Here is a 26781-nt window from a genome sequence, read left to right as displayed (position 1 = left end):
TTAGCCCAAATTTTTGCATCGTTACATCCATAAAAGTTTAATAAATTTCAAACCCTGTGATCAGTAACAAGTGGGCTTCTCTTTGGGCTTGGCAGCAAACTGTCACTGTGACATCATAATTTCAAGCTCTACTTCCTGTGTTATTTCAAAGTAAGAGTTTCAAGCAAGCTTAAAGCTCTTCATATCGGGACAATAACATTAGCTTGGATTAAAAGTACTTCAAAAAACAGACTTCATTTGAACAAGAAATGCCATGATAGTTTAATGCTCTAGAGTTCCTTTCTTGATAGCGAGCGTATCGGCCAATCAGTATCAGTTACTAAACCTCAGGTATTGGTATCAGAAGTGAAAAAAGTGGATCGGTTCATCCCTACTTCTGCGTTAATCCTAAAACTGCCACTGTGCATGTCCATGAACACTGGCTTGTATTCAGGTGTTTGAACTATTAAAATGGGGAGTTTAAACAGTTTCTAGAGGGAATCTCAAGTATTCACAGATTTCAGCTATTCCTTAAACCCCCGCAAATACTGGAAGTCCAGAGTATATTTGCAATCCCGGTAATGTCAGTGTATTATCTCAGCAGGTTCAAGGACTCTCCCTGGCCTTGATTGCTACATCTACTTTAGATGTTAATGCCTGAGCCCACAGTGATTGGTCAGGACGTCTGGATAATGGAAAGGAAAATAGAGGAGCGATGAAAATCGATCTCATCAACACAAATATTCCGCAGCAACATCACAGCAGCATATATTTCCAAACGCCAGTATTCCCAGATAGAGCGGGGAAATGTGTGCAAAAGGTCTGAAACTAAATCTGGCCTCCATCCATCTTCCGAAGAGCAACAACAGTAGTCCACAAACACAGGGAGGGTTTCTTGGCTTTATTGGACTCCAGCCTGGAATTTGCTGGAATAACAGAGCCAGGGAGTGATAAATAAAAGATGTAATCTCCCCACGTGTGGGCTGCACCGGAGGAGGGAGGTTTTTCTCACAGCGGACCTTGAGGAAATGAACTGGCGCACACACACACGTGCTGCAGGCTCCACCAGCTCCACGAGTCCCACAACAAACCCGCCCTGTGAAATCGTCGCTCAATCCCGTTTTGTCCCCCCGGCGATAGCCGCCATGACAGTCTGTAAACCCTGTTGTCGAATTCTGAGCAGGAAGTGTGCTGGTTTATAAATGAACTTTGGAGTAAAGCTAGCTTGTCCGTTGCCTTCCTGTGCAATTCAACTCAAAAGAAATTCTCGCTTTCTTCCCTTGACTCGGATTTTCTCCGGTATATTTTTATTTGATTTGATTAAATCCTTTTTACCAGGCCAGTGAGCGAACAGAACGAAAAGTTGTGAACGATGACGTTGACTTCTGCGCTGTTTTAGATTTGTAGATTTAGCAATGGCGGCTGAGGAAGTGAACGAAGCCGTTCAGTCCGGTTTGGCCACACCTTCAAATCGTGGCTTAACGTTTAACACCCGGCTAGTTTGGCGATTGTGACGTTTATGTAAAACAGGGGTCCCCACACTTTTTCCTGCGAGGGCCACATAACTGTTCCCTTTTCTGGTCAGGGGCCGGTCTTCGTTTTTCGAGAAAGAAACCTTAGAAAACTTTTGTTGACGGGGGGCGGAGGGGGTGAAACTGTGGACGGGGGGGGGGGGGGGGGGGGGCTGGATTACTGCCGACGACATATTCACGTTTGTAGATAGATTTTTACCCAGAATGCAAATGGAAAAAAACCGTGAGCGAAACGGTGACTGGTACTGACTAGTATATATTCCATTGAGGGAAACTAAGTTTCATATCTGCTCAAGAGCCCCCCTGGTGGTTGAAGAAAAATCCACATATATATGAAAAAAAACACTGAATGCTCTCTGGTATTGTTCAGGGGGCCGGACCAAATGAGGAGGCGGGCCGGATCCGGCCCGCGGGCCGTAGTTTGGGGACCCCTGATGTAAAACCTCAACAGACTCTACGCCTTCAGGAAACAATCATTTCTCCACAGCTGAGAGCCCAGACCCTCTGGACGGAGCAAAGCATAGAACAAGAGGCTGGCTTTTTACAAGATTTACTTCTAAACCTTTGGGTTATGAGGTTTTTGACAGCGATGTTCCACAGTTCAGATGTTAGATGAAAACCTCAAGTTTGGATCAAAAATATTAAAAAATTGCCCCATAAATAAGGTAATTATTCTATTATTCCCTTGTAAAAGTTGTATTTGAATGAGCTAAGATAAGAAGTTGTTTTCTTGTTTCTTTACAAACGAACTCAGCTGGTGAGATGTCGTCGCTGCTGCCGCTATAGTTTCGTGCTTTTTGTCTGATGCAGGTTGCATTCAGGGTCACAAAGAAGAAACACATCCTGTGTTTTTCAGAGCATCACAGGGTAAAATCTGCAACCAATCAACCAGAGGGGATTCAGAACAACGACTTTCTGTGGCTCGACACTTTTATTCTAACCGTTCCAAACAAAGCGTCAGTGGTAAAAGTATTCACACCTCTTGATCGTTTTTACATTTTTCTTTCAGCGTTGTCTTTTGGATTCTGGGTGAAAGGCCAACACAAAGAAGCAGCGCACTGTTGTGTTGTGGCGCGACAATTTAAAAGTCAAATCGTTTTAGAGCTTTAAAGTTATTCACTAGTCAGTCTTATGAAAATATTTTAGATATGTTTATGTAAATTTTAATGTCGGTCTAAATAAAAAATTCATCCCTACCTTGGTTTATGGAAACTGTATCCAGTTTTTTTGCCATCCAAATGATTTCATGGTAAAATGAAATCATTTGAATTTCAAACTCTTTGGGAGAAACTTTTTTTTTTAGCTGTAAGAAATAGGAGTTTCGGCTAATGTCGGATAAATACAGAAATAAGTGTGGAATATTTCAAATATTTGGGAATATTTTGTTGTTTGGCAACTAATTTCAATGAATACAAGTTGCATTTGCAAAAAACATAAAAATTTTCTTTGCAAAAAATTTAATTTTTTAACTCAATATTATCAAAGTTTAAGAGTTACTTTAAATTTTAATGGCTGTGGACAGGAAAGATCTCCTGTAGCAGCCTGTATTACAGTGTTTTTGAAAAAGCCTCTGACTTAAATCACATTTTTTAATTTCTCAAATTCATTGACTGTCTGTGTCTCCTTATACGTTCATTTACATTCAGTGAAACACAACAGAGCACTTTCTTCTCATTTGACTGTTGAAAAACAACTTAAAATAAACGAGGTTCTTTTTATTTATTTGTTTTACCACATGTCCTGTTCTTCTATTGTTCTTTTATGGTTTAAAAAAAAAAGGAAATCTGAGAATTAGCAGAAGCAGTCATGTTTGTTTTAGTTATCATCACACATCAGCTTAATGTGGTTGCCTTATTTGGAAGCAAATAAAACTAAAAGCCCAGAATAACCTTTCGCAAATTAAAAACTGCACTGCAAAAACACAAAATCTTACCAAGTGTTTCAGGTTTAGTTTCTAGTGCAAATATCTTAGTACACAGGAAGTAAGACAAAACTGACTTACAAGTAAATATTCAGTGAGAAATAAGAGCCTGTTTTAAGACAATTATTCTTTAATATTGATGAAAAACTACAAGTTCCACTGACAGATTATTTCACCTACAACTAGTACTATTTCATCAATTTTAAGAAATAATTGACTTAAAGTAAGCTCGTATTTCTTGCTGAAACAAGTGTGCTAAGATATTTAGACTAGAAACTAGACCAAAAAAATACTGAAATTAGGCCAAGTTTTCTACCCACACCTTTCGGTGTCGTTCCTACACGACTGTGTTGGTGTGTAGGCTTCGTCTGAATTACAGGTTGGAGCTGAAGTATAGGCTGCAGTGATTATAGAGGCCATGAACGTGGCTATTTTAGGAGGAGGGGGAAAAAAAAGAAAAGGGAACGATGTAAACATAATGTTTACCTGGGCAGGACGGCACACAGTTTCTGCATGCGGAGAGAAAACATATGGCGTCATGTGTTTGCCGTGCTGAGGTCACGTAAAAGCCGTTTGCACTTTGCAGAAGGTCAAGGGTGTTCTCCGGCTGCCGGCGCCTCCCACTGATCCCTGCCGGTTTGCTTCCATATGCTGCAGAGGCGCAGGGTCGAAGGTTGCTGCAACACTCACCGTCGTTGACGTTTGTTTTTCTGACAAACTGAAATGTCATCAGAGCGCACGGAAACTTTTAAAGGGACGGTGTTGTAGTGAATCGACTTGTTAAGGCTTTACATCATGTTAATCAGCAACATACCTAGAGAGTTGCCTACATTCTTTCATGCATGCTTGACAAATCCTCTAATCTCCCATGGCAACCATTCAGCTGTGCGAAATGCCTGGGTGGACCTAGCCCTGCCTTCAAGGATGCAGCTCCTCCTCTGAGCTGCAGTTCCAAGCTTCTGCCTCACAGAGCAGCTCTTCCCCCCTTCAGACTAGCCAGCAGCAATTAGCAAACACCTGGTGGAACTGTGCATCTGCTGAGCTCATTATAGGAGCTTCTTCTTTTAACCCTCGTAAAAACATTGTTAAAGGATTAATAGTGGACTCTGCCTTCCTGAAGGCAGAGTTTCAGAGAGAACAGGAGTTTCTAAAGAGACAGAGACCCAATTTCAACGAGTTAAATTACAAAGTCAAAATTCTTTCAAGTCATATTTGATATATGCAGCGTTCCTGAAGGTAAGATAGTTACTTGATTGTGCCATAAAATGATACTAAGTGTCCAGAAAATGCATAATGCCGCCACTTTAACTTAGTAAGCTGTATCTTCTGTTTTTCCTGAAATTCACATAAGGCAGACATGTGCGATCTTCAAAAGTCATGAAGTTGATACAAAACAAAAACGCACTTAATCCTGGCCACACCTTTAGTATGAGAAATATATTTTTTTAAAGTCTATCAAACAACATGAACTCTGATAAACATGGCTAAAAGAGGAACCTCGTTTATCTCGCCACTGCACACAGTATAGGAAATGATAAGGGAGTTAAAGTTGAATGTGTAAAGGTTCAGTGGATGAACTAATCCTTTAAAAATAGCTCCGATTCCCCTGCAATGCCAGCCTCTCCACGTATCCGGCAACAGGAGAGGGAGTAGAAATCACCATCGGGACGTTTCACACCGTGGCCGAGCTGCGATGCTACTTCCATCAAAATGTTTCTCAAAGTTTTTGTCATTAAGTGGCAGCCAGGGCTCGTTGAAGTATGCGACGCTATCCGGTGTAGAAATTTACTTCAACGTCACACGTTGTCACATGGCAAAGCAGATATAGAATTTTGTGACTTTGTCAAACAATAGATTACGATAGAAAATGACATTATGATATAAAGGAGTTGGTTTGGGCCAAATACTGCTGAGTCCCTTCAATCAATCAGGTTTGGACCATCAGATAATACAGACGTGGATACATCTTTATAGGATATATTTCTACTTTTACAACCTTCTATTCTTTTCAAAACTCCTTTTGAAACACTTTATTTTCTGTTAATTTGTTATTCAGATGAATGTGGCAAGATACAGTGCTGACTTGAGCAGCATAAAGCACACACACACACACACACACTCAGTCCTATGTGAGCACTTAAGGATTCTGTGTGCACTGATTACTGCTTCTCATCTACAAGTTTATAAAGAATCGAATCGGTGTGCGCCTACTGAATCATGCAGAGCTCCGAGTGTGTGCAGAGGGACGACCTCGCTCAGCCTGTCAGCTGGTTGGCTAGGATTAATGGTGTGTGTGTGTGTGTGTGTGTAGGGGTGTGTGTGTGTGTGTGTGTGTGTGTGTGTGTGTGTGCATGCAGGACTTGCCACGCCGATGCTCCGCGAGATCAATTTTTATCATAGCAACATCAGGCGCGTGCTTTGAGAGCGGCTATTGGCAAAACCTGCCATTTTGAAAAATGGTTTTGCATTACTGCAAGCATACCTGCATAAAATTAAAAGATATAAAAACAGAGAGCCGCCACCCTTTGCTGCCGGTCGGAAGTTCTGCCTCATCGTTTTTGTTTTTTTTTTCTTTGTGTCAAAGCGGATGGAAGTTGACCTGCTCACTGCCGTTTTGCTTTCAGGTTATTTTTTGCCACGTTTTTATTTGCAATTTAGATGAAAAACCAGAATACAGTGCTGCCTTTAAACCCACAAACGGATGGTTCGAGGGTCTTCGTGATTTTTCGTTTTTTTATTTTGACTTCATTCAGAATTGTAACAATTTAAACGACTCCTAAGCAGCCCGACCTTTCGTGTAGGTCTCTCTGTCCTGTGTTTATCTGCTGCTTCTCTTCATGATTAACCTTCAGCTGGCAGTGGAGCGGTGGGCGGAGGAGGAGGAGGAGGAGGAGGAGGAGGGGAGGAACTCATTTTCCATCGTTTTCCATCGATTAGCTCGATAAATCCTGGTTTGTTCTTGAAGTTTCTCTCATGGCCCAGAATGCCGCATGATGGCGTTTCTTGTTCCTCATTAAAAATCAAATCAGATATTTCCCATTCGGAGGGGGGAAAACTAACTATTCAGTTTCTCTTGACATTTCTTGTTTTTTTTTCTTCTCTTGCCTAGTGGTGATCTGTCCACGTTTTTAACCTAATGCAATTAATAGACGTTGTTAAGTCACGTTAAGATGTAGCTGAAACTAACATGCAGAAACTCAGTCAATTAAACTAAAAGAGAAGTTTGGGTAAGTGGAAACTTTTGCAAAGTTTGGAGAAAAAAAGAAACCCTCAAAAAGCAGGAAACAAATCCGGTCAACTGATTACTTTCACTTACGTTAAATTATTTTAGAAAACACTTAGCAGTTTGAGCGGCTCATATGATTTGTAATTGTTCCCCATATTTTTTAAATCTTCTTGTCATGTCAAGAACCATTTTATGCAAAGGTTTTATACAGTTCTCTTGGGATTTAACAAGCTGACGAGAGAAGACAACGCATAATGGTTCATAAGATTAATAAATGCTTGTATTTTTACATTATTTTAGTTGAAAAAAAATTCACTAATGGACTAAAGATTTCACTGTCCTTTAAAAAATCTGTAATGTTGGATACTTTCAAAGTTTATCCTAATGCCAAAAAGCTATGGCTAAGGTTTTTTGTAGTTTTTGTTAATAGGTTAAAGGTTTTATAAATCTCCAAGTGGATTTAATAGAATATCTGTTCACTCCAGAATTAACAAAGTCGGGTTTGAACAGCCTTTTAAATCACCCAACTCATTAAAAAATAACATTGCTATCCTTTTAATAGGAAGCTATGAAGCAGATGCTAAGTTTAGCTTTGTTAGCAGCTAACGGTTAGCCAGTCGCTGTTTTCTCACACTGCTTCCAGAGCTTATATCGTGACAGTAACAGTTTTTTGTTTAAATTTCTACATCCTTGATTGTTTCAAAACGTAATTATTTAAAAAGTAGCTAAAACATTTTTGCTGCTTTTGTAACTCAAGCGTTGTTAGCCACCCAGAAAAGCCACCCATTATTGGTCGAATGTTGACTCAAGAGCTCTTTACTTTCTTACACAGACACAATGTTTAAAGCTTAAACCACACAGTCACATCTCAGACTTTCAAACATTTTTTTATTTTTCACCAGACAAATCTCTTGCTCACACCAACTAAATGCTGCTTTATCAGACGGGTGAGAATTATTCTGGCATTTTAATATTGTGCAGTCAGGTTACACCCCTAACAGTTATGGTTTAATCACTGCTAGCATTCACTTCATACCATTCTTTGGGTGTAAAAGTTGTTTTAGTACCAAAGCTGAAGAAAGTCTCACACCATAGAGTCAGGTAACTAATGCCAGCTTGTAATACTTCCATTGTCTCTGTAAAGAGAATAGCAGCTAAAAGAATAGCACTCTGCACAATGGACTCTGAATATCGTAGATTTTCTTATTCTTAAAGTCTCAAGTCAGAACAGTTCAGGAAGGTAATGCTTAACATCATCATGGATGTAATATGCAGTGTTTTATTTTGGCAACAGTACAACAATTTGTTGAGTTTTAAACAATAGTAATTAGGCTTTACTGGAAGATTTAGCCTTAAAGCTACAGTATGTAACTTTTATTAAAAATTGTTTTTTTTACCTATTTGATCAAATTAAAATAATATCTAGACATTATAATGTAAAAACAGATATTATGTGAAAGCAACATAATAGTCAAACAAACAATCAGGGCCAGGAGAGGGGTCTTAGCGCTGTCAAACACTCTTGTGTATGCATTACTCCCCCTTACTCTGTGATACGCTGCAGCTGGTTCACCACAACATAGCCTGCCACAAATGCTAAGGCTAGTTAGCATTTGATGGCAGATAAATGGTTTTTCTGGAACAGTGAGTTGTTTCTCTGCAATGAGCATGTACATAAGCATGACTGAGAGCACTAAGACACTCCTCCTGCCTCTGATTGGTTGTTTTTACATATTTGCAGACCACAACAGTAGTACTGGGAGGAAGTGGAGGAGCTTTATTTATTTATTTTTTTTGTTCTATCTCATACCGTTCTGTCACAACATGGTGACAGTTTGAACAAATATGGAAGAAAACACATTTATGTAAAAGTTACATACCGTATAGCGTTAAACTTTTGTGTAACGTTGTTACTCAAGGTTATGAAACCATGAGAATTTCTTATCGACCTATATCTAACAGGAGCCTAATCTGAAAGCTAAAGTTAGCTTTTCTTAGCTCAATTTCTGGAAGTGTCACTGCTAAAACAGCTTGTGTCACTTGGTTTTCACTTCGTCCTCTGCCTCATCGCCTGCCACAGTGTGCAGTGGCGTCTGCTCCTTGGCAGCGTCTGGGGAGTTTTCCTCAACTTCGCAGCAAGTCAAAGCCTGTCTCCTTCCAGGCCTCAAGGGAACCCAGACACCCCCCACTCCGAACCCATCCCCCTTTAGTAGAGGACCCTCTGGACCTCCACCGCTCTGCAAACAGAGCAGTTTTGTTAATAACAGATGAAGTGCTTTGAGTGTTTCAACCAAAGGTACCATTTTTTTTTCTGCTCTTGATGTTTTTGTTCCCTCTGAAGGAGGCTGAGGAGCCCGTGGCGACTGATGCAGACTGAAGGAGAAGGCGGGGCTTTTGTCTTTGAAGAACAGGCGACTCGTCTCTTCCAACCTGGGTGCTTATCAAAAGCTGCTTATGAGTAATGCTTACTTTATAATGGGAACTTAAAGGCGCCATCCATCAGAGGCGGTTACCTCAGCTCTCTGCAGAGCTTGCTAATAAAGACCGATGCGCCAGTCTTTTCTGTTCCACTGCACCTGGATCCCTCCAGTCCTGTTTTTCTTTCCTCTTTCTGTCATGATTTCTGTTTATTTAACATTTGAATATTGTCTGGAATAGTACAGTATCATAGAGTACTGTACTATTATCTTAGAACAGTACCTCAGAAAACTATTGAATGTATTTTATTAGTTTTTTTTATGAAACTGACAGAGTGGTGTGCATAATTGTGAAACAGAAGAAAAACTACATGGTTCGCATTCTGTATTTTTATTCAACCAAGACTTTGTTGAACCACAAGTTGGCTGGATGAAAGAAAGGCAGTACTTCACGCGCTGTTATTATTGGCTGTAGCATTTACAAAGCAGCCAATCCAGGAGCGTCATTTCTCTTGCCGGTAGGCTGGTAAAAACAGATCCCTGGTTCTACAGTTCACTTCGTACAGAAGGTCTGGACCTTTGGCTATTGAGAAACTATTGTTTCCTGGAGGCATGGACTCTGTTGAAGTATAAAATGATTTGATCAGATTTTAGCCAATCACTAACATTTTGATGTGACATAGCTAGCGCTCTATCAAGGCCTATCAGAAATTGTGTTTGCTGTAAACAACCTCGACCAAGACATCTTTTGCCAGCAATAAAGTGTCTTAAACTTTCCTCTTGTACAACTTTAATTGCTTGATATTTGGTCGCATGGCCAACATGGCCTGAATGTCTTTGTTCACTTCCTCCGTTGCCATTGCTGAAGATGCAGGCAGACTACAATTATAAAATAAATCAGTGTCATTGTTCATAACTTCTCTTTCTGTTTTCTGATTGGCCCGATTGAAAATTCAGTCAGAGAAATTGAGCTCAATGGGAGAAATCCTAGAGGGAGCTCTGAAGGGAGATGAGAATGAAGCGGCACTGCATATGGAAGCAACAGCTAGGCTAAATGAACCCAAAGGGTGTAGATGAGAGACTCAACTGGAGCTAAGACTCTAGATACTTTTTTCTTTTCTTCTTGGCAGTTACTTTCAGGGGTTTTTGTTTTTTTTGTAAGATTATTTTTGCCACTGTTGGGGTTTTTGCATATTGGCCAAGAAAACCCACTTTGATTTCATCTGACCAAGGCACACGAGGAACTAACATGTATACCTCAGTATACATGTTGCTTCCATGTGTTTGCTGTACATGGCCTACAGCAAACATCACTTCTTATGATTTTCTTTTTCTCAAAGTTGGTTTTTAGGGGATTTTTTTTTTTCTTTTTAGGGGTATCAAGACTAAAGCAAACGTGACAGATATGCACGCCAAACTTTATAGAGTCTAACTTGTAAACAGTCGTGTAAACCACGTATCCTTCACTACTACAAAGGCATACTGCATGAACGTTTGTGGTTGCTCTGTGAGGAAAAAAAGGTGTAAAGCGCTGTGGATGCCTACGTTGGCTTGGTGCTTTCAGATGTTCAAATTATTTTTAAAATCAAACCAGACATTTTAAATATATTCTGCTGGTTTTCACTTTTGGGATTCACGATATTCTCTTGTACGTCTAGCAAGTCGGAATCGACTCACGAAGTAAAATAAAGCTTTCAGGGTTTGTCACGAGCAGACAGTCAGACCTGAGCTTTGTGATAACTGTAACAGAAACTGATATCACTGATATCACAAAAGCAGCCATGAATTACACCAACTACAGCTTCTACCTCAGCACGTACGTTGCTTCCACAAATATCTCTAATATATTCCTCTGTTTCATTTTTAAAACATGTTTTAAGGTTAGTTCAGATGATATATTTGACCTAAAAGTGTGTAGAAGATAAATGTGCATATTGACGCGCTTCCTTCCTGCCTGGGAACCTGCTCTTCCAGCAGATAACGCTCCTTGCCATCTGTTGTCGGTGTTTATCTCCCCGCAGAGAGAGAAGTTGCCGGCGTGTTTGCATTGTGTCACGAAGTTGCCCCACACGGGTTCTTCGTGACACAACGTTTAAACCTGCCGGCTGTCGTCACGGAGCTCTGTAACCATCGGGCATTTCCTGTCTGCTTTCACTTTATTATTCTGCCTCCTTTGCATGCCCCACCTAGTGCACTTTTGTTCATATCTGCCTTTAAAAAAAAAAAAAAAAGCAAATGATCTCGTTCTCCTGGTCCAACTGTAGCTACAGGCCTTTTTCCTTTCTTTCCTGGCTTTTGTGTACGTCTGACTCAGACGCTCCCAAGTGCCTTGGAGCTTCAACTGTGCGGCATGTCAAAATGAAGACGAGTAGGACGAGATTTTAAAGCTGACTCTGAATGTGCTGCTGTTGACTCGATACCTACGGGCAAACTGCTGCTGGCACAGGTTGAATGTTCGTCTGAACTCTTATGATTTCAGCGACACAGAAAACATTCTGTGGGCTTAAAGTTTAATCACAATACTTTGTGGTGCTACTATGACGGCAATCTTGGTAGCCAAGCTATCCCAAGCGAGAAATGACGACCTGTTTTCTCATTTACATGTCTAAAATTATTAGGTGATGGTATTTTATGTTTGAAACTTTTGAGATAAACGGGGGGTTTATACTTTTGTAAAATCCTGAATGTCATCAGCTTCACGGTGACCTAACATATCTGATCCCACAACATAATGGAAATGAGTAAAACACAAATGACGCCAAGCTACATGCCAAAATTAGAAAGCATATCTGGTGGTTCTATGTTCCAGTCATGAACTAATCTTTGAACTTGTTCTGGTAAATGATTTAAACACAAAGACCGTTTTGGCTAACTCATTTTTAGCTTTAGTCACCTTCCTAAAATAATTGTATGTCATTTTTGTATTTTTTTTTCTTTTTTTTTTGCCTAAAGGATCTTTTGAAAAGAAAGAGGTGGTCATTTACTTTTGCCAAAATCACTTTTGGCAAAAAATGGCACAGGCTATTATTTTAGGAAGGTGACGTTATGTTTCTCAGGATTTCATTACAGAGCAAAAAAAAAAAAAAAGTCCAGTTACAAATAATGTTTAACGCCGCTGGTTTTCCTTGGTACTGGCGGTTCAGCTGTGACCCTAACGATAGCACGCTTTCTGTTTGACACGGCACAGCTTCTCGGAGTTCTGCTTCTTCTGTGGTAAAGCCAAACGGCTCAGCTGGCGATAAACCTGATACCCTAATTACGTTCTGTGAATTAGGCTGACTGATTGATCGCTTTCGTTAGCTCTGCTCACCACTTCAGGGATGACACAAGCTCTCACAAGCCCTGTAAGCTCATCCGGTATGCACGACCGGGGTATGCCTGGCATGCACCTACAAGTTGAGTCATTGTTTTTATCTGTTAGACGTGAGTCATCTCTGTACATATGATGGAAGGCGATTTAAAAACCGCATCAACTGAGCTTTAAAAAGCAGTTGAACTTGGGAGTGGCGGTGGGAGGAGCCATTAATAAAAAGCCCCAATTTCAGAATAAAACAGGAAATGTCAAATTATTTAGGTGACATAATTTGAATGTAATTGGTGTATTTAAAAGACCATTTGATGAATTAGGTTATTATAGACACAATTGTTATCTATGTCAATTTCAGCATGTCAATGTTCTGCAGATTCAGAACTAAAACATGCGGGGAAATTAATGTAAGTAGTAATGTAACTGTATACTCGTCTCTTCACTGCTCCGTCTGGGATTTCTGCCATTGACTTGGATTCATCTGATAGAATTTCAACCATGCCAGTTGGCGAACAAAAAGAGAAGTTGTGAACGATGACATCAGTTTTCTGCTCTGTTTTAGGATTGTATTATGCCTGAATTAGCAATGAAGTGAATGGAGCTGTTCAGTCCTCGTTGGCCACTCTTCCAAATATTGAATTAACTTTAACAGTCGACTCGTTCGGCTCAGCACTTCTGGTTTTGCAATGGAGGACGCTTGTTTGCAGCACATGCGATTTCTGGTAAACTTCATAGTGCCGAACTGGCGGTCAAGCATTAGCGGTTGGGCCAGACATTAGCCGCTCCAAGCGTTTTACACAGCTGAATGGTTGCCACGGAAGATTGAAGGATTTATCAATCATGCTTGAAATAGTTGAGGTAACACTTCAGGTTTGTTTTTGATGAGGGAATAACGTCATAACATGATGTAAAGTAAAAAAAAACGTTGATTTTACATATGATGTAAAGTAAAAAAAAACGTTGATTTTACATAATACTACCCCTCTAAGTAGTTGTACCAGCCAAACTATATAAAAAAAACTGCAACTCATGGTCCAGAACATACGGTAAACGATTCACAAACCTTACTTTAAAGAATCTAATCAGTGTCGACTTTTCCAAATCAGGTTTGACCAGCCCGTACATTGTGGTGTATATTATTGCCTTCTTGTGCATACCAAAAGTAAGAAAAACAACAAAAAAAGCAGTAAATCTGTCCCCCTACAGACAAAGATTAAACAGAGGCCCTCTGTCTTGGGTTAGGACAGACTGAAAACTGCGAGTCAACCCGGTGAGTCGTGTGGCTGCTGAACAGGAAGATGGGCCCCAGGTGGTAAAGGAGATGCTTAGTAGGTATTCAGACAGGGTAGCAGAGAGACGATGTGAGACGAGAGAAACGCCGATCTTTATACTGTTGAGAGAGTCGCGTTTATCTTCCAGTCGAGTCAGAAACGTGAAGCAAGCTGTTTGTTCTGTTTAGCCCAAACAGGAGTGAGGCTCAGGGTATGATGTACTGTCATGATAAGGTGAGAGACCAGCATCCTGTTTTGGCACCAAGGAACCCTCACCCACCACCCCCCTTACCCACTCTGCGTACCCACAAACACACACACACCCTGTTGTGACACCAAAGCAAAACATTCTTCCCTCTCGTACAGGCATGCCATATGACTGGCAGTTAAACAGACGAGAACAAGCCGAGCACGTTTTTAGGCTAGGCATTTGCGCACACGCATGGTCATCCAAGTCATTTCCATGCACAGTTTCATTTAACCCTTCTGTTGTCCTCGGGTCATTTTGACCCGAGGACAACAGGAGGGTTAAGCAACCAAGAGTTATTTGTAAAGGCACAAGTGGAGCATGACGTTGGAAAAAAAAAAAACAACAAAAAAGCCGCACCTTGACGTGGCTTAAGGTTTATCGCTTTGTGTATTTGGAAGAAGAAACTCAACAAGACAACACATGCATGAAGTGTTTTCTAGAACAACATCCAACAAGAAAACTGACATGTTGAGACACCAGACAAAAGCTCATAAGTTGCAGTCTGAGGTTTACATGCAACATTTTCAGGGATTGAATGATTGAGAACATTTGGAGGTTTTGATGATTTGTTTGAACTGTTCATTTTCCAGGGTGGAGTGATGCCAACATATAATTTTATTTATTTTTTACTGACTCATCTAGAAGTCTCTCTATGGATGATTAGAGTATTTAATAATGGAGTCATGGTGCATAAAACCGTGTTGGATTAGTATGTGACTGGTCATTGGAAAGATTGATATCTGTTTTGTAAAAAAAATACCCCAAAACATCTCGTCTTTTTGATTGATCACATAAAATCTCAAGTAAAAAACATTACGGTTTGGTGACAAAATATATTATAAAAGGGGTCAAGGGTGTGAATACTTTTTCAAGGCGCCGAATCAGCATCTCCTTTTAACTTCTCCTTCTGTCCAAGGTTTATAACCCTAGAAAACTTCCAGATCAAGATGGACTTGTACCGTACCATCACGGCTTCCACATCATCTAGAGTACAACCTCATCTGCATATCATTTGTATCCACAGTAAAAAATTTGCACTTCTTAACAGCTCCTCCTGTGTGAGACGCTGAATTGCTGCTTTGTGTAGTTTTAATTTGTGGTTTGCTGCAAACAAATTGGCAATAATTTTGGGACACGAGTTCAAATAAAAACTTGAACCACCCAAGATTTTATTTGGGTGGTTCAACCCAAGTTAAAAAGCAAGTGAGTCAACATACATGCTAGCCCTAGGCAAGGTATGGGATGGTTACCATGACGAGGTACATTGGGGTGTAAAAAAACCCGTCCGCATAATGAGACGCAAGACAAATCTACGTTAAATGGAAAAAAACTGGAAGCAAGTAATAATAAATAATAACTTGAACCAGCTGAGTTCCAAAGCACGTGAGTCAAGCAGGCATATCTTTACTCAAAGTTATCATAATGTAATTATCTTGTCCATTCCCAGCTCATGGTTTGCTTTATCCACTCAGACACATATGTATTCATGTCATTTATTTTAACAGACTTTCAGCCACGTTACTCATGATTTAATCATTTAGAACAGAGGTGCCCAAGTCCAGTCCTCGAGAGCTACCATCCTGCAACTTTTAGAAGTATCCTTACTCCAACAGACCGGGATCAGCTCTACAGAGGCCTGGTAACGAGCCATTCATTTGATTCAGGTGTGTTGAAGCAGGGATGCATCTGAAAGTTGCAGGATGGTAGCTCTCGAGGACTGGACTTGGGCACCCCTGATTTAGAACATGTCATTCGTGGCCTGTACTTGTATTCTGCTTTATCAAGTCCAGACGACCCTGAAGCTCTCCACATAACATCCAGATATTCACCCATTCACGCACTCATTCACCGCGCTGATTTATGGCAGTATTCTGTTTCAGTCATGCAAAATACATCGCCACTAACATCGGTGTCGGCCGAGTTCTAATTTTTTAACACAGGCCTGTCACAATAAATTGTCCCAGAAATAATTGCGATAAACAATACTATTGCTGTTTTGGTACAAAGATAATGACATAATAATTTGAGTTTGAAAGCTCAAAGACTAATAAACTTCAGTTTTATGAAGAACATTTAATACTGAAACTGGAAGACATTTTAAATACTCAAAATAAATCACAACTAAATAAAAAGGAAATAAAAATCACACACACAATTGAAACTGTAAATGAAGTGTATCATGAAGTCTCTGGAAACAAAGTAGATCTTTAAAAATATTAATCATCAGAATGGAAATCACTGAGCTTATTTTAATTTATCACAGGTTCAAGTGATTCATTGCTTTGTGTGACGGGCTTTGCTATTGGTAGGATAAATAAAACTGAGTCAATATTAACAACTGGTATTTATTTCCGTCTTGTTGCCATTGCTTTCTGGGGTGGGAGTGTGGGAGGCTGGTCATGATGCAGCAAAGCATTGTGGGAAGTTTACCTGAAGCAGAGAAGCAGTGAAGTCAATGCAGTCATGTTTTCTCAAGGTGTCGAAAGGGAAATATATATTATATCGGTAAATATCTGCTATCATTCATAAGAGCAGTATTAATATCGGATATCAATATTGGCCCAGATTTTCATATCGTTGCATCCACTTCCTGTTTGTCCTCCAGAAGTTTCTACGCCTGGAGGGTAGACCGGCTCCTCGCTAACTTTTTGTTTCCGTAGCCAAACTTAGCTTCACGAAACTTTTACTGCTACTCTGCATGATTCAGACAATATCCATTGCTTGTGTCATGGAAATCTGTATTTAGAGTTAAGTACACTCGGATCAGAGTGTGTGAGTGAATGCTAAAAGCTTTTATTTGATTTTGTGTCTTCATGGGACTCCAGGGCTCATTAGCAAGCAGGGCTGCAGCTCTGTGAGCAACTCTGCTGAGACGGACCGCATCTCCAGAGTAGGAACAAATGCATTTGGAGAGGAGAAGCTCCGGCCTGGCTTGCTGATAGCCCTCAGAGGCTAAACAAATGACTGCCGCTGAGCACACTGGGAACAGGCAGCACTCAAACAAATGCTTTTTAAATAGGAAAAGACAGCAAGGCGAAAATCCTCCTTTGCCCCTTTAGAAGCTGCTTCTCAAACTTCCAACGGCTGCTATTTTTCACCGGCGCGCGTGAGCACTGACGTTAAAACCCCCGGTGAGCTTCAGACTAGCTTGCATCTGATCCTCCATGGAGGAGCTGGTTTTATCTTTGAGTTAACATTGAATGTAAAAATCATCTTTTTTTTAGCTTTACATCATATTGTGCTGTTATTCCCTCATCAAAAACATACTTGGAGTGTTGCTTTGTTTTTTCATGTATGTTTGAGAAATCCTTTTAACTCCAGTGGCAACCATTCAGCTGTGCAAAATGCCTGGACCTAACCCCACCTCCGAGGATAGAGCTCTTCCTCCACTCAGTTCCTTCAGACTAGCCAACAGCAGTTAGCAAACACCTGGTGGAACCGTGCTCATTCTCAGTACGAAGCTGGTAAAAACATTATTAAAGGATTAATAGAAGAAGTTATGTTGTGATGACTTCCTGAATGTGGAGTTTCAGAAAGAGCAGGAGCTTCTTAAAGACACAGAATCCCAATTTCAAGGCGTTAAATTAGGAAGTCAAATGTATTTTAAACCAAACACACACACATATATATATATATATATATATATATATATATATATATATATATATATATATATATATATATAGTGCCATTTTCCTGGCACTAGGTGCCAGGAAAATGCATAATGCTCCCCCTTTAAGAAATGAGTGAAGATCAGAACAGGATTTCATCAGTAAAGTGTCCAATACACCAGTACACACTTGGCCACGTTGTAAATAAAACATTTAAATACCATCAGAGGACATGTAATCCTTCCAGTGGATTCACTCAGCCCCTTTGGAGGAGAAGCAAAGCCACTGAAGTGGATTCGGTTATTCCAGTCCTCATGTTAAATTACATGGAAGCGGTATCAAATCCTGCCTCTCTGAGGGCTTTCATAGTTGTTTGTCATTCTGATCCATTCATGGTCATTCTTGGCTCTTTTCTCCTCAGAAACGCTGCCAGAAATATTTCCTCATAGCCGCACATGCCTCGTCAGACTTGAGTCACAGCTAATCTCAGTCAGGGTCTTTCGGTTTGCTGCTGTAAAGCAACATTAGTCGCCTTGTTGTTTGGCCAGTTTTATTTATGAAGTGTTTTACAGAAAATGAAAACATGACATTGAAGATTAGAATATTGCATCTGCCCAATAAAACCCCTTTAAAAACAGAAACATGGACTGAATGGAAAGTATTCTTAATGCCTGCTTAAAGGTTATTTTTAAAAGGTACATTTAATCTGCCTAACGAGCCTAATCAGAATGCATATTGTAATTTTTTTCATATGACTGTGTGATACGGGTGATTTCCTGTTTTTTTTTTTTTTTTTTGACAGAGCTCAGGAATGTGTCTGGTTTTAGAGGAATCCTGCTAGAGTCTAATACTGGAGCTCAGTTTGCAATGTTAAGCGTTTCTGTTGCAAAAGCAGAAGGACGCTACTGTACTGGATCGAAGGAAATGGAAGTGATAACCGTCTCCCAAAATCATTTGAGTCAGTGAAAGGCTACATCAACATTTCAAGCGGTGCCAGGCAGACTTTGAGCTAAGCGTTGATTAGCATATGTCCATTCTCTGAGGACAGAGCTGTAGGTGACTGCTTAAGAAGGACACAGATTGACCCGGGTCACTCAAATCCTCAGTGACCTCCTTTGAACTTGCGACAACATGCATCCATCAGCTCTTTCATAACCCCCGGCCTGACCCCATCACCTGATTTAACTGGGGCTCCTGAGCACAGCTGGCTGTTTGTTTGGTAATCCCTCACCTCAATCTACACGCAGACGTATTTATCACTCAGTGAGTATACATTAGAGACATTTAGATATATTTTATAGAAGAGTGAAACAAGAAAGCACAAAAAAAAAACCCCACCTTTCATTTCCAGAAGTAGCTGCTGGTTTACAGTCCATCGCTAACTTGCTGTTTGCTAACGTTAGCAGAAGTTAGCTAAATCAGTTAGCTTGAGTTTCTTTCTTTCTTTTTCTAAACAAACAAAGACATACGTGGCAACATTTTTAACATTGCTGCGTTAAAAGCCTACAATTCCTGTTTTTTATATTGTATGTAATAACTGACAGGTTTATCAGTAAAAGATTTAAAAAATGTAAATATTCCAAAAGGCCAAAATCTCACCCATCCTTCGATTTAAATTTGTTTCACTGAGATGTCAAAGAAATCGCAGAGTGACTGAAGCGTTCTCCATTTGTATTAATCATAAAGTAATGCAGAGCTACCCCTTCCCAACCTGTTGCTGCTGGTGTTTTTAGTCACCATAATAATAACAGCGGTGCCACTCGGCAAGCTACAAGTGGCACCGCTGTAAAGCAGCCTAGTGCAGGCTAGCAACCCAAGAAGAGAACCCAACCATAAACAAGCTCATTAATATTATAGACTTGTGATAAACTTGGATTAAGGAAAGGAATCTACTGATTTTATTCAAGTTTTTTGGATTAAATAAATAAGTAAAAAAGTCTGAAGTTTTATTATGCTAGACGCAGCTATAATCATTTTCTGCTTTTCAGCTTTAACAAAAAGCTATAGGTAATTTTTATTTTGTCACCGTCCCAAAATAATTTGGGCAAAAAAATGACATGGGCCATTATTTTTGTAAAGTGACAATATTTTCTTTTTAGATTTTTGCATAAATACCAAAACACTATTTTTATTCATGAATATCAACGTGTGAAAATCTCTTCTAACTTTTTCCTGGTCAAACAAAGCCAAAACACTTAGCATTATTCTTATGTCTCAGTTTTTTGTGCTGAATTTTTCCTATATTATAAGAAAACATGTATAATCAACTGTATTTCTTTCTAAGACACAGCTCATATTATCACAGTTATCTGTATTTTCAGCTGCCAGCTGTGGAACGATTTCATCAATGGTCAGAAATATGTCAGAGCCCGCCCTATTGGCCATTATCTCATACACTTTCACCTTTGTCTGTGTCTAAATTCACTTGAAACCAGACGCCTCGGTCAGATTGTGATTAGCCAGGCATCACTATTGATTGGTTGTTTACTGCTCCTTCTGCCAGCCCCAGAGACACCTCAGTGTCTCCGCGGGCAAGAGATTAGCTCCCCCATTGTCACCAAAACAATAACACACACACACACACACACACACACACGCGAACACACAAAGTACTGCTTGGCGGCGAATCCGTCTCTGCTGCCAGCCCGGCCAGCTTCTGAGACCTCTGGCATAACTGTAATTGAGATGTTAAACAAGCAGTGTTACTCTGTTTCTGTTGCATGGTGTGTTTAAATAAGAAACAGGAAAATAGTAGTTTAAAACCTCACTGTAATTTGAACATACCTTTTTTTTTTAATTCCTCCCCCAAAAACAATTTTTCTATTTGTCATTTCTGAAGTTTCTTGTAAACATCCCCGTATAAAATTCCCAAAATACTAGCGATAGCTACGCCAAGTCTTTTGCGGTGCTTATGGAAACACACAAGAAACGGACAAGAAGGCCTGCAGCGAGTTGCACGAAGCTAACAGTGCCTTCTCTTTGTCTTTTTTTCCAGTTCCCACTCAGACATAATTAGATATCCTTAGCCCCCATTGGGAAAATGGAAATGGTGGGAGTGGGGTGAAGAACGAGAAGGGAGGGGTAGATTGGGGAAACTAGTTGCTTGTATTAGTGTGGGGTTATCTAAGCTTTTTCAATAAACAACATTTTCTGAAAACAAAACAGAACATTTTAGCCTGAGAGTCAGTTTGTAAAACCCTCTCCAGAGCTCAAAGTGAGGCAACCATCCATCCTCCAACACAGCCAAGAAAACAAAGAGGTGGCTTCAGAAGCGTCTTGAGGGTTCCTTCTCAAGAAACATATCTAGAAAGACCTAAAACTAGCAGTCCACTGAATCTATCTAGACAGAAGAACTCTTTGGTCTAGATCACGGGCGCCCAAAGTCAGTCCTTGAGGTCCGGCATCCTGCATGTTTTAGTTCTCTCCCTGATAGTAGAAACAACCTTTTCAGCATGTCAATGTTCTTCTTAGGCCTCTAATGAGCTATGTTTTGATCCAGGTGCATTAAACCAGGGAGAGAACTAAAACACGCAGGATGCCATCCCACGAGTACCAACTTTGGGCTCCCCTGTTCTAGATAGTCTGGTTTGTTTGGGAAGGAATGAACGCGCAATCAAACTCTGATGCAGAACAAAAAGGCAAACTCTAGTATTTCTTCAATCCTAGGCCCCAGTCTAGTACCGTTCAGATGCATATCTGAATACCAAGCAGACCGGAGACCATGCAGGAAAGCAAACCATAGTGCAGGGCATTCTGGGTAAACGCAACCAAAACAAACGCAGAGGTCTTGTGCTAATCAGGAAAAATGACTTCTGGTCTTTTGGTACAGACAAAACAAAAATCCTGCAACTGCTAAAATATCCACTCCATTTTTGTTAAATTTTGTGAAGAAGAAAGTTGTGTTGTGTTCTTCAGGGATTCTTGATGCAGTGCCACCACAGGCGAGGAGGGGAACAGGTTTTTCAATGGTTTGACACAGCGCAGTGTGAAAACGAACCGCATCAGCTGAAACTGTAACAAATGTTGCAACTTTGGTCCCCAATGTACCGACCATTAGGTGTGAAAACACCCTTAGTTATCCATCTGAAAAGATCCGCAAATAGAAGAATTTGCGAATACCGAACCGAGTAGAGATTCTGTGGAGACATTTTTAAGAAGACTTGAGGCTCGTAAAGGATCTTCATATATTATAAAATATATTATAAAAGAAGTGATTAACTCATGTTTTAACGTTTCCGAGACATTTAGCGACTTTTCAACGTGTGATATTTAGCCTGATATTTTTTATTTTATTTTTTTATTTTAAGAAAACAAAAATAGTTTTAAGAGCAGGTTTTGAACATAAAGCAGTAAGTAGTATACGTGGTATCGTCAATTGAAAGCGTTATCACGACATGCAAATGCCATACCGAGTCGGGCCAGTGTGGTGTCGGGCTGCAGCGGGGTGTAAGGGGTTAACTACGGTTGCTACGCGGAGCGCACAGCTGAATTATGCAAGCTGTGAAGCGTAGACAGAGAGAAAGAAAGTGCATTACAAAATGCTGAGCTCAGGGGTTTGGCTCGGAGCCAGTTCTGACGCTCCTACATGTGCTTTCTCACACTCAGCTGAGGGCATAGCAATTTTTTTTTTCTTTCCAGCGGCACAGCGGCGCTCCTTCCTCCTGCCGAGTCGCTGTCTCTCTTTCTGTTACGTCAGAGGTTCAGCTGTAGGCCAGGCATGACCGGGGCGGGGCCACGCCGCTGACGCTGCTGTGTTTGTCTCCGCTTTACAGGATGTGGACCCGGCGGTTGTGTAGAGTGTGGTCCGGTACGCGCGCGCGCGTGTGTGTGTATGTGTGCGTGCGTTTGTTTGTGTGTGTGTGTGTGTGCGTGTGTGTGTGTGTGTGTGTGTGGGTGTGTGTGTGTGTGTGTGTGTGTGTGTGTGTGTGTGTATGCTTGGCAGGAAAAGCAGCTGTAAGAAGTGAAACGGTGTTTTCTTCATTTCTACACGGGGTTTCGCTCTCAGATATCGACTCCTTCCGCTCCCGTTTGGTTTGGCTTTGGTGTGCGTCGCGTCTGCAGACAAAACACCCACTCTGCTTACAGCGATTCTTCCGCAACACTGGGATGGATATGTGTCAGCTATGTGCCGGGTGTCACACACACACTGGAGAAGATGTGAGCAAAGTGGAAATTAGACCTGATGTTCCAGTTCAGGTTCTGGAGCTCATATATGCGAACAGTGTGTTTGTTTTAGTATAAATAGTAATAAAACCCAGTACAGGACTCTGCAACAATCACCCCAGTTTACTCATTAGGAAGATATGATATGAAAAATAGAAGTCAAGTTTATTTGTGGAGCAAAATTCAGCCGTTCAAAGTCCTCTTACATCATAAAAACATCACAGAGTTAGCAACTATGAAACAAGCAATAAACATTACAGTTTGTCAAAATCATCAAGCAAATACACATCAAATATAATTATCAATCTTCTAGTTACTACTAATCAATGGGAATGATAAACAGGTGGGGTTTTAGCCTTGGAAGTCAGTGTTTCAGCATTTTTGCATTTTTCTTGATGTTTGTTCCAGATTTCCAGATTTGTGAATAGCTAAACACCACGGGTTAGCAGTGGTATTTAGCTGATCTGTCCAATACTGCACTTAGACCTGTTGACTTTTTGTTGTGAGAAGCCTTGCTAAGGGATACATACCGCTTTAAACTTCTTCCATTTTGCTATTTATAACCACAAAACTTCCTGTATTTAGAGATCCTGAGTTTGAAGTACCTTACTCCCAGAAATGTAACAACAATCAAAATGTCTGAGGTATCAATCAGTAAAGACTCAGAGAAGTGTGATATTCTCAGTAGATCCCACTAAAGTACTGCTGTAAGACCAGCCTGTCTGAGTTTCACATTCTCAAGACACAGCAGAGGTTCTCGCCTGTGAGAACAGCAGTCGTGTTATTTAAACCTCCCCCGTAGACCGACTTGACAGAAGGTCGAGTCTTTGACGCAGCTTTCCATTTTCTTTGGCTCAGACAGCCACCTAATAAAGCCGCCTGTCAGCTGTCACAGTCTTGGCTTTGAAGCTCATCAGCCTCTCGTTTGGCCGCGCTGCGCGGACGACAGCGGGGAGCGAGATGCACATCCCGCTCCTGCGACTCAAGCGACTGTTGCGTGCTACGCTTCTCGTTGGGCAGAACGAACTTGTTGGTCTTCGCCGTGCTGCGAACCTGAGATGGGGACAGGCTGGTTGTGGACGATGAACTCCTACGGTGTGTACCACCGTGCCTCTGAGACCATCTGTTAACCCACGAACCCTGTCAGGTTGTCTATTCCAGGGTTTGCTTATAGAAGTGCTTGTTGTCATGGTGTTCTTTGCCAACGCCTGTCCATCTGCCATGTCTTTCCAAGTTTAATATTTCAATCTCATTTTCGCTTGCAGCTCGTTTGAAGTGAAAACCGATGCCCTGGTCAGGTTTACGGTACATTCCCAACTGAAACCCAAATATACAGGATTTGAGAAGTCGGTTTAATCTCGCCTCCATGTGAATGTTCTTCACAAACACTTCTATAGGTTCTGTGTTGAGAGGGCCAAAGATTGACAGTTTAATAGCAGGACTTTGTGCTGCTGGTGAAATGATCCTGTCGGTGCTGACAGAGGAAGGAGGCGATTAGGGGAAGGCAAGCATTAGAGGTGTTGTGAAAGGGAAATGAAAAGTAAATGAGAGTGTGTGTGTTTCTGTGGCACGCTTTCAGACAGACAGGTTAACGGTGAAGTGAGGGGATGATCAGTGAATAATGAACGAAATATCATATTAGCAATGTTCAGTCTGAATCTGATTGGCTCTTCAAATTTCTCGGTAAATACATTTTTTATGATATTTCTGTTAAGGAGGAAGTAAATATTGCTCCACTATTCCTATGCAGTTTACACAGTTTGGTCCCGGGCTACGTCAGACTGCAACAGATATTTGAGGCAGTTCCACAAATGTATTTCTTCACAAGCTCCATGTCTCTGAGGTGTCTTATACATATATTAACATAAGCACTAAAATTATGTAACAACAACCTGAAAACGTTACCCATCTCATGCTATGCAGACCCTTTGTCTGTGCCGATGAAGAGTTAACTCACCTTTGGGTGCTAAGTGATTGGAATATTTCCAGCTGATGCCAGCTGCGTTTTCATTACAAATGTGTTCAAAACTTTGTTGATATTCTTCTAATGTAAAAAATAAAATAAAATACATACAATTTCACAATAGCATAACATCCCATGTCATCATCCTCTTGACATTTTGTTGCTTTTTTTATCTTTTTCTCCAGTAGCAACATCCAGTTGTCGATTACATGACTCATGTGTTACAAATAAAGAATTTCCTTGCCGTTTTGCGAAATACACCAGTTTCGATATGACCTTTTTCTAAGCACAAAAACATTTGATTACAAATGAGGTTTTTTGTAAATCACCGTGTTTCCATTACGCAAAATTATTTTTGTAATCCCAATTTGTGCAATTTGATGGTCAATGGAGCTGCTCTGGTCTACGTTTAGCACTTCCTGTGTTCCTTTGAGCTCGGAAAATTGGGTAAACCCAAAAAAAGTACAAACTGAATTACCGCCCAAAATGGCTCCTGAGAAACTGGAGCTTTCTTTTCTTACCTTTTGTGCTACCTTTGACTTTATTTGTAAAAACCTTAGAAATACTGAAAACGTCTGGCTCTGAGTCCTATTCTTCACTCATTCGAGGTGTCCACACTGAACAGTGTTGATGTTACACTGAAAACTAAAATCTCTTGCTACATCTCCACAAAACCTGCAGTGCCTGATGATGCTTATCTTCATTATTAAGTTCCAGTTAACTCCACAACGGGTTTTGAAATAGCTGAAAGTCATAAAACTTTATTTCATTACCTCTGATTGACGGCGAACATGTTTCTGTGCAGGTTTCCACCTCAGCGGGACGGTCCGGGAACCGGCCACATCCTCCGAGCCGGAGCTGCTGTGCAACGTCAGCGTCAGCTTCGACCGCTGCAAGATCACGTCGGTGACATGCAGCTGCGGCAACAAGGACATCTTCTACTGTGCCCACGTGGTGGCGCTCTCACTCTACCGGGTACGGAAGCCCGAGCAGGTCAAGCTGCGCCTGCCCATCTCAGAGACGTTGTTCCAAATGAACAGGGACCAGCTGCAGAAGTTCGTCCAGTACCTGATCACGGTGCATCACACGGACGTGCTGCCGACGGCGCAGAAGCTGGCCGACGAAATACTGTCGCAGAACTCCGAGATCAACCAGGTGCACGGTGAGTGGAGGGGCCATTTGGGGCCTCGGGGCCAACAAGAGGCTGAACTTTTAACATGCGTACAAACACGCAGTCAAGCTGACGCAGGTATTTGTTTTCATGTTTGTACTGTTTCGTACCAGTCAAGGCACAGCTGATGGGTGACGTCGTAAGAAAACCTGCTTTTGGTTTTCTTTACAGAATAAGCAGAACAGCTTCTTATCTGCTTACCACAGAAGTTGGAATAATGGCCTGAACCTAAACAATTCAATTATGTCTGAGTTTTTGTCTCAGTTTTTAGGATAAGCTATAAAGTAAAATCATAACGCAACTCGTTCACACGCTTCTCGCCACAGTAATAACTATTTAGCCGCTTGAATCAATTTTTATAGACTGAAAACATGAGTCTGTTTATAAGCTTGCAGCTTCCTGATTGTTCTGGGCACTTCAGGCTTCAGTTTCTCACTTCATATTTCTGCCTAACTATTTTCACTCTCTCTGTGGTCGAACCTTTTTACAGCATTCAGTTTTCCCAAGAGACGCTTGTTAAGTGTTCCAAAAGTTGCTCTTCTGGGCTGGCTTTAGTCGTGGGGTTAATGCTATTGATCAGTGTTTAAGCTGACCGAGCACACATTAATGCATTCTGTTTGATTGGAGCACATTAAAAAAAGCAGTTTAAATACAAATTTCTGTATATAATCTGTACTGTTAAGTAAGAATTTCAGATTTCCCTAAAAACAAAACAAAACAAAACAAAACAAAAAAAAAAAAAAATCCAGCTGAAGGGCAGATTCCGGTCTTAGGTTTTTCACTTGTCCAGATCTCAAAATTCAACACATGTCCAGCCAGGTCAAGTGAGGAGAAAGCAAGAGATACTCCACCTGCTTAAGATCCTGGAACCTGATGGGATTCTGAAGACATGTGATAGATAGATAGATAGATAGATAGATAGATAGATAGATAGATAGATAGATAGATAGATAGATAGATAGATAGATAG

General features: G+C 40.8%; 1 protein-coding gene across 1 annotated transcript in view; it reads left to right on the top strand.

The window, feature by feature from the left end:
* zswim6 (zinc finger, SWIM-type containing 6) overlaps positions 1-26781 on the top strand; it is a 51135-nt gene that overhangs the window by 4008 nt on the left and 20346 nt on the right. The window contains exon 2 of the mRNA XM_015002146.2: positions 25446-25802. Coding sequence (XP_014857632.2) covers positions 25446-25802 — 357 coding nt within the window. The remainder of the gene's footprint in view (positions 1-25445; positions 25803-26781) is intronic.

This window comes from Poecilia mexicana, unplaced genomic scaffold (assembly GCF_051168715.1).
Source record: "Poecilia mexicana isolate PSO_F unplaced genomic scaffold, ASM5116871v1 scaffold_12, whole genome shotgun sequence".
NCBI classification, from domain to species: domain Eukaryota; kingdom Metazoa; phylum Chordata; class Actinopteri; order Cyprinodontiformes; family Poeciliidae; genus Poecilia; species Poecilia mexicana.
The sequence above is the reverse complement of the archived record's forward strand: the minus strand, read 5'-3'. Positions and strand labels throughout refer to the sequence as shown.